We start from the raw sequence: 8847 nt of genomic DNA, 5'->3' as shown, positions 1-8847 counted from the left end.
CAGGAGGCCCCATTAGCTAAAGTGGTGCTTCAGGTTAAGAACAGTTTCAGGTTAAGTACAGACCTCCAGAACGAATTAAGTACTTAACCTGAGGTACCACTGTACTTAGCAATACCCCTGCAAAGTTGGGCTAACAGTGTTAAGTTGTGGGTGAACTATCAGACGACACAGCGATTCTTCAAACAGCTCTTGTTTATTCACAGGCCAGAACTGAACTGAACTGAAGGGCTCAGCCAACCTGCTTATATAGGGCTCCACTACAACACAACTGTAACAACTTTCTGTAACTATCCAATCACTGAATGTCACTTTCAATCCCTTATTTGCATATGTGGACCTGAGTGAAAACTATCTGCGGTATCCTCAAGGAGGCAAAAGGTGCCTTGTAATTAGTTGGGTTACTTGTCCATCTATTCCAGTGTTGCCAGCACTGAGTCCTTCCCATGTTCTTTGCTTCCCTTTGCAACGGCAACTCTCGAGCCGTGCCAGCCAGATGTCAAGGCGTGACTCTTCCTGCATTTGGCCTGTGGGCACAAATTCTCACGAGAACTCGTGTCGGCTGCCTCTGCACCTACAGCTTGTTAGTACGCCTTGCACCGGTTCCTTAGCGTTAGCCAATGTGCTGAGCTGCAGCTGTTGTCAGATCACAACACACACAGAATCAGAGATTCGTAGAGTTGGAATCATAGACGCCGAGATCAAGGGAAGTAATAGTGCCACTGTATTCTGCTCTGGTCAGACCTCACCTGGAGTACTGTGTCCAGTTCTGGGCACCACAGTTCAAGAAGGACACTGACAAACTGGAAGGTGTCCAGAGGAGGGCAACCAAAATGGTCAAAGGCCTGGAAACGATGCCTTATGAGGAACGGCTAAGGGAGCTGGGCATGTTTAGCCTGGAGAAGAGGAGGTTAAGGGGTCATATGATAGCCATGTTCAAATATATAAAAGGATGTCACATAGAGGAGGGAGAAAGGTTGTTTTCTGCTGCTCCAGAGAAGCGGACACGGAGCAATGGTTCCAAACTACAAGAAAGAAGATTCCACCTAAACATTAGGAAGAACTTCCTGACAGTAAGAGCTGTTCGATAGTGGAATTTGCTGCCAAGGAGTGTGGTGGAGTCTCCTTCTTTGGAGGTCTTTAAGCAGAGGCTTGACAACCATATGTCAGGAGTGCTCTGATGGTGTTTCCTGCTTGGCAGGGGGTTGGACTCAATGGCCCTAGTGGTCTCTTCCAACTCTATGATTCTATGATTCTATGATAAACCCGTCCAACCCTCTGCAAAACAACTCAGATTATTATTTGTAGGGCAATTATTATTTTTTCAGGAAAGATTATAGCCCCAGAGGGGGAGGGGGATTGTGAATAGGAATTCTAAGGTCTCATATGTATATAAATTTACAAGGCAAACACATACATAAGTATATAAACCACGTGTCTGAAATCGTACAGGAGAGCAATCCTGAAACCATGTTGACTCTCCCAAATTGACCTCAACTGTTTCTCTGCAAGGAGGAACGAAATGGGGAAACCTCCCCATTGTCTCTTTGCTCGCAAATCCTGTCTTAAGGGTGTATCTGTGTATGAACAGGGTGAGCCTGTGACCTGCATTCAGGAACTGAGTATTTACCATCACAACAGGATGGCCAGAATGCCTGGGTAAAAGCAATCAGTGACCATTATCAGGTATCCTGTTAGGCAGGATTCTGCTGCAGACCACCCCTTCTGTGATGTATGTATGATGTTTTGCGGGGTGGTCTTGGGCTACAGGGTGGGCAATTTCAAAAGTCTCTATAAGGGCTTGCGCACCATTGTTCGGGGCTCTCCTCCCTCCTGCGTGTGGTGAGTGAGGACCCTGTTGCAACAGTTGAATACAGATCAGGCTTACTAGCTGCTTTGCTTCTCAATATTCTCTGGTTGGCCTCTTGTTATTTTCTCCTACCGATAGAGAACCTACATAAGGACTCTGCAAGGGTTCTTGGGTACCCCATAAGGAAAAAGGAGCAGCCTTTTCTTATAACACAACTTCAACCTTGGCGTTCATCAGCACCACGCACGAACCAGCCGAGCTATCCAGGCTGCTAACATCATCAATTCATCCATTCAAAGTGTTGGTGCTGACCTTTAAAGCCCTAAACGGCCTCGGTCCAGTATCCCTGAAGGAGCGTTTCCACCCCCATAGTTCAGCCCGGACACTGAGGTCCAGCTCCGAAAGCCTTCTGGCGGTTCCCTCCCTGCGATAAGTGAGGTTACAGGGAACCAGGCAGAGGGCCTTCTCGGTGGTGGCACCCGCCCTGTGGAATGCCCTTCCATCAGATGTCAAAGAGAAAAACAACTACCAGACTTTTAGAAGACATCAGAAGGCAGCCCTGTTTAGGGAAGCTTTTAATGTTTAATAGGTCATTGTATTTTAATCTTCTGTTGGAAGTGCCCAGAGTGGCTGGGGAAACCTGGCCAGATGGGTGGGGTATAAATAATAAATTATTATTGTTACTATTATTATTGCCATCGGTCACGTTGGCTGCGGCCGACTGGAGCTGCAGGACAGCCACATCTGCGGACGGCAGCACATTGTCCACCCCAAAAAACCCACTGTCTTAAGCCCCCAAGTCACTCTCACGTGACCCTGTCGTCTGCTTGTCTTTGCCACTGCAAACCTTCTGCCTCTGATTCCTGCACCAATAATTGCCAGATCTGCATAGTGGTCATGAATGCAGCTCACAAACGGTCCATGTAGTCTGAAGGCAACTAATTGCCCCCTGTGGAATAGGTACATGGGTGGAGCTGTGAGTTAAACCATAGAGCCTAGGGCTTGCCGATCAGAAGCTTGGCGGTTCAAATCCCCGTGACGGGGTGAGCTCCCGTTGCGCGGTCCCAGCTCCTGCCAACCTAGCAGTTCAAAAGCCCATCAAAGTGCAAGTAGATAAATAGGTACCACTCCGGTGGGAAGGTAAGCGGCGTTTCCGTGCACTGCTCTGGTTCGCCAGAAGCGGCTTAGTCATGCTGGCCACATGACCCGGAAGCTGTACACCAGCTCCCTCGGCCAATAAAGTGAGATGAGCTCCGCAACCCCAGAGTCGGCCACGACTGGACCTAATGGTCAGGGGCCCCTTTACCTTTTAAGAGGGTGGAACTGTTTTGAAAATACATCCAGTTCCTTGCTCTGGAAGGAGGAAGGCAGCTAAATCCAGCTCCGCAGTGCCGCCTGCTGGCAGAAACCCCACAAGGAATATCTCCCCTTTTCTCTCTCTTCCCAGCCTTACAATTCTAGGAATCTAGAAAGCTGACCATCGCTCCATCCTGCCCAGCGACGTCTACACTGGGGGACTGAACCTTCTACATGCAAAGCAGTCGCTCTAATACTGAGCTATGTCCCTTTCTAGAATTCTTCCATCGTGGAAAGAAAAGCTCTTGAGATTGTAAAGCTACCAGATTTCTTCCAATGAATCCGGGGACACTTCAAATAAATAAATAAATACTACACGTTGGGGACCTTGATGCTGCAGCGATGGCGATTTGCTGCCTTGATCTCAGCCACCACATCCCCCCTTCCTCCAAGGCTTCTATCTCCTTTCTCCATGAGCCTGGGCAACCCCTGAGTTGTGGGTTCTTCGGCGGTGGTGGTGGGGAAGCGGTGCGCAGTGGGTCAGGCATGGAAGGCGGAGAAGGAGGGCCGAGAGCAGCGGCTGTGGCGAGGCTCGGACCGCGCAATGCCTCCCTTCCCATTGGAGCACCCCCAACCCCATTCCCACTTTCGTGCAAGCATACAGAAATCAACTGGAATATAAAACAGTAAATATTTATTTGACGGCTGCGTATTGAAAATATACGATTTCTTCCTTTTCTCCGCCAGATACTTCGTTGCTTACTTGCTTACAATGTACAGGTCTTGTCTTAACCCTACCCAAGTTCAGTAGCCTAGACTAGGACTTAAAAAAATACAGCACAGATCAGCCTTCTGGCCTGGGGGCTACAAACACCACCCCAACCCACTCCATCAGAACATCAGCTATATTGGTGGGTATGACATTTATAAAGCAAGCTGTGATGCCCCAACAGCAGTTCGTTCTTGACTGTAAGGTCCTTGGGGGCAGAGACCAGTTTTCTTCTCCATTCTTTGCTGTACATGTCACAATCAATACCTTTTGGTCCTCCCCCTCCGTCCGTCAACTGCCACAAAAGCAAGATGAAACACACTCCTCTTCTTTTCAGTTGTGCATCTGGGATGAACAAAACTCTTTTTGTGCTGGTTCAAATCCCACCCACTCGAAATACTGTACCCCAGAACTTTGAAATTACTTTGTTTGAAAGAGCTGGCAGCTTCACACCGTTTAACAAATGGCCTGGTTTTCTGAGGAAGGGTGTCACAGAATTGTAGAGCTAGTCTAACTGCTTGCAATGCAACGATCGCAGCTGAATCGCCAAAGCACAATTAATTTTCTCCCAAATTCCGATCAGCGTGTTAAGCATAGGTACCCTTAACTTAGATCATGGGTAGGCAAGCTAAGGCCCGGCGGCCGGATCTGGCCCAATCGCCTTCTCAATCCGGCCCGCGGGCAGTCCGGGAATCAGCATGTTTTTACATGAGTAGAATGTGTCCTTTTATTTAAAATGCACCTCTGGGTTATTTGTGGGGCATAGGAATTCATTCATATTTTTTTTCAAAAATATAGTCTGGCCCCCCACAAGGTCTGAGGGACAGTGGACCGGTCCCCTGCTGAAAAATTTGCTCACCCCTTATTTAGAATAACTAGAATAAAGATGGGCCAGTTAAGACATTCCCAGAAATCAAGGCTCATAGTGGTAAGAATAAGAAGAAGAAGAAGAAGAAGAGTTTGGATTTGATATCCCGCCTTTCACTCCCTTTTAAGGAGTCTCAAAGCGGCTAACATTCTCCTTTCCCTTCCTCCCCCACAACAAACACTCTGTGAGGTGAGTGGGGCTGAGAGACTTCAAAGAAGTGTGACTGGCCCAAGGTCACCCAGCAGCTGCATGTGGAGGAGCGGGGAAGCGAACCCGGTTCCCCAGATTATGAGACTACCGCTCTTAACCACTACACCACACTGGCTACACCACAGTGACCATTAATTCACTGATTCTCTTCTTCCCCACTCCACATTAGAGGCAGAAGGAAAACTTGCACCTCTGGTTTGCAGCTAACTAGCTTACCAATAGTGACCAAACGTGGCTTGGGCAAGCCATTGTTTCCTCTCCAACCAGGATCTGAAATCGTATTTCAATCCTTGCTTTCAGAACCATGGTTTGCACAAACCAGAGTTTGCTGCATTTCAAGGAAACTGGGGGAGGAGGGGCAAGAGGAAGAGAGCGAGCCAAAGCCAGTGAATTAGATCACTGAATTAAAATGCATTCGGTTAGGATCCTGCACTCTCGGGGGGCTTGGACTAGATGGCCCCTGCCGACGCTACAATTCTTTGATTCTGTAAGGAATTAAGATACCAAGGCTGTGAATTCTATACACATTTTCCTAGGAATAAATCCCATTCTACTCAATGGGGCTTACTTCTGAGTAACCATGCCTAAGACTGCACTTGTTGATCTTTTTAACAAGATCTAGGGCTTGGTTGCGTACCGAGTCTCTCTTAGATCAATGGGGATTACAGTGGACGCTCGGGTTGCGAATGTGATCTGTGCGGGAAGCACATTCGCAACCCACAGCGCCGCGCGTGTGCATGCGCGGGTTGCAATTCGGCGCTTCTGCGCATGTGCAGAGCGCGATTTAGCGCTTCTGCACATGTGAAACTGCCGAAACCCGAGGTATGACTGTACTTCCAGATATATACGGACAGGACTGTGGCCTTCAACAGAGGTAATTTCCCCCCTTGTAGCTCAACCTTCCCCCCTCAAAAACCCTTAGCAGGCAGTCCTTCAGGGACTGCTCCAATTGCTATTTATATTTAAAATTTGTATTCCCCCCCCCAGTCAACCTTTTCTTCCCTCACAGGTGATTCCCAGGCAGTCTCCCATCCAGACACTGACCAGCCCCACACCTGCTTAGCTTCAGCATTGCGGGGGACCCTCAGGCCATGCACCCTGGGACTAGGAGACAGAAAGCATTATTTCTCCAACTAGGGACTCCTGGGTAGCCTTTTTCTCTTTTAAAATTCATTTCCTATGAAAAGGCTATGAAGTCTAAGCTCTGACACTATTAAACAAAAACTCACCTCTGCGCTTTATATGTCAATATGTTAACGAACGGCATGAAATTAAAAAAAAAGAGCAACAGAAATATTTCAATGTGTTACCAGAGCGGCGTTGCTCCCCCAAACTCTCCTCATCCAACGGGACGTTTGTGTTTACAGTGGTGCCCCGCAAGACGAACGCCTCGCAAGACGGAAAACCCGCTAGACGAAAGGGTTTTCCATTTTGGAGGCGCTTCGCAAAACGAATTTCCCTATGGGCTTGTTTCGCAAGACGAAAATGTCTTGCGAGTTCCTGCGGTTTTTCCCCCCTCCCCCCCTTTTTCTAAGCCGCTTATCTGCTTATCCGCTAAGCCGATAAGCCGCTAAAAGCCGCTAATAGCGCTAATCCGCTAAGCCGTCAATGGGCTTGCTTTGCAAGACGAAAAAACCGCTAGACGAAGAGACTCGCGGAACAGATTAATTTCGTCTTGCGAGGCACCACTGTACTTAATACATCCTTGTTGCGAGACCAAAGTGGGCCCTCGATACAAATGACGAAAATCAAGACTACAACTCCCAACAGGCAATATGGAGGTGGCACGCACTGCATGCTGGGATGCTTAGTCTTCCCAAGCAGCCCTAGACTTCTGATTCCTCCTTTCTATGGTGAATGTTCTCAGAGTAGGGTGAATCCCATTGGAAGGATCACAAAAAGTGGTCCTACAGGAGAGCTGGGGATCCTGTTCCCGCGCCCCCCAGATACTGCTGCACTACAACTCCCATCATCCCTGTGCTGCAGGGGATGATGGGAATTGGAGTCCAGGAACCTCCAGAAAGCTACAACTTCCCCCAGCCCTGTTGAAAGGAGTTGGTCCAGGCCTGCAACCTCCAGACTGGAGACTCTCCAGGGATTCAACCTGCAAGAGCCGATATCCAAGGGCTCTGGCACAGATTTGTAGCCCTGCCTTACGGATGAATCCGTCAACAAGGCGCAAATATACCCAAACCCATCCATGCAGCAAGCTGTGCTCCTTCTTGTCCAATCAATATTCTTCTCCCTTGCGACACCTATTTGCCAAACATCAAATGTGCAAGGCAAGAGCTGGTTCTCCAAAGCATGGGTTCTACACCAGAGTGGAGGGATTCGAACCGCCGACCTTTCGATCGGCAAGCCCTAGGCGCTGAGGCTTTAACCCACAGCGCCACCTGCGTCCCCTGTACTGTACAAAGGCGAAATTTGTTGCTGCGCCCATTTTTGCCACTGGCTCCACCCACCGCTGCCATGTGATCCCCGGGAAAGAACGAGGTGGGAAAGGTTCCTCAGCTACAAGATCAGAACGGATCCCAACCGCCCTTCCTTCTGGCCCCGCAATAAACCACACGGCCCTCCCCGCTCTGCACCCACCTCACAAAAACCAGTGTGCCCACTAAGAGGAGGGAGGGAGCGTTCACACACACACCGCCGACGGGGAAGAGACCCTGGATCTACTTCAGGACAGCGCCAATTGGCAAGCCCTGAAGAGGTTCTGTTTGGAAGTGCAGGGAGAAGACTTGAGGACCCTCTCTAACATCTTGCCCGACAGGAACTGCGGCCATCACTGCTCAAAAACCCTCCCTTGCCCTCGATAAATATCCCGCAAGATCCACGCAGCTCCTGCAGGATCCATGCTGCGGAAGAAGCATTCAGCGATCTCCATCTCAGGAGATCCATCTGTTTTCCTAAGCAGATGGCGAGGCAACAGCAGACGTGTTGGGATGTGCAAGATTTCGCCTGGAGGGAGGAAGGGAAGGAAAGAAAGGAAAGCTTTTGCACCAAAGTCAGAAACAAGAGCTCAAAGAAAACCGTCTTGTTATCTCAGCAGGGAAAATATAGCTTCTCCTAGCAGGGCAAAAACCCAGGAGACCGCTTCTGGTGGGGGCAGAAGTTGGGAACGTCCACTTCTCCCGCCATGGCTGCTCTACAACCAAATAAACCTCCTCGTCCCACCAAAGTCCTCTGGAAAGGGCCTTTCCAAAATCCTAGAAATCCGAATCGAGGTCCAGCAATTCCGCATCCATGAGGTTTGTCCGGGAGTGCATAGGGGCTGGCAGCTCCCCTCGCCGTCCCTGGGCCTGCGGAGCCCTGCGCGGGGTGCCGCTCAGAAAGGCAGGCCCCGGGGCCACGCTCCGGGGTGGCGGCTGGGGGAAGCTGCCGCGAGGCAGAGGCTGCCGGCGTCCCGGGAAGAACCAGGTGCCGCTTCCGGGTCCTGCCTCCTCCACGGGGCCGTTATCCGGGCAGAAGGGGTGGGTGACGGGAGGCAGGGCGGCGCTGTTCCGCCGGCAGCCGAGGGCCAATGGGTGCTCTGGGGGCGGCCCCCTGGAAAAAGGGTCCTCCTGGGGCAGGGCCGCAGGGCGCCAGGCCGGGTAGGCCCTGGGCGCAAGGACGTCGTTCAGGGCCTGAGCCTCCCTGGCGCTGGCGACGAAGCACTTGGTCTTGGGGAGCTGGGGGAGGCGGGGGACGGAGCTGAGGCGCTGTGGGCCGAACGGGTCCAGGTCGTAGGCGGGCCCCATGGGGCAGACCTCCTTCTTCTTCCGCCGCTTTTTCTTCTTGCGGCTCAGCTTCTTCTCCCGCCGGGGGGACAGCTCAGTTTCCACCAGCCACAAGTTGGCTCGCTCCTCGGGGGGCACTGTGTGGGTGGGCAAAGGAAGGGCAGAGGCGATGGTTAGGGGG

At 50.8% G+C, this 8847-nt stretch overlaps 1 protein-coding gene across 1 annotated transcript in view; it reads right to left on the bottom strand.

Moving 5' to 3' along the window:
- Positions 1 to 3775: 3775 nt before the first annotated feature.
- Positions 3776 to 8847, bottom strand: part of SMO (smoothened, frizzled class receptor) — a 34050-nt gene continuing 28978 nt past the window's right edge. Inside the window, exon 12 of the mRNA XM_079992397.1 lies at positions 3776 to 8803. Coding sequence (XP_079848523.1) covers positions 8157 to 8803 — 647 coding nt within the window. The 3' untranslated portion in view covers positions 3776 to 8156. The remainder of the gene's footprint in view (positions 8804 to 8847) is intronic.

This window comes from Podarcis cretensis, assembly GCF_951804945.1.
Source record: "Podarcis cretensis genome assembly, chromosome: 10".
Lineage (NCBI taxonomy): Eukaryota > Metazoa > Chordata > Lepidosauria > Squamata > Lacertidae > Podarcis > Podarcis cretensis.
This window is presented reverse-complemented; position numbering and strand designations above follow the sequence as displayed.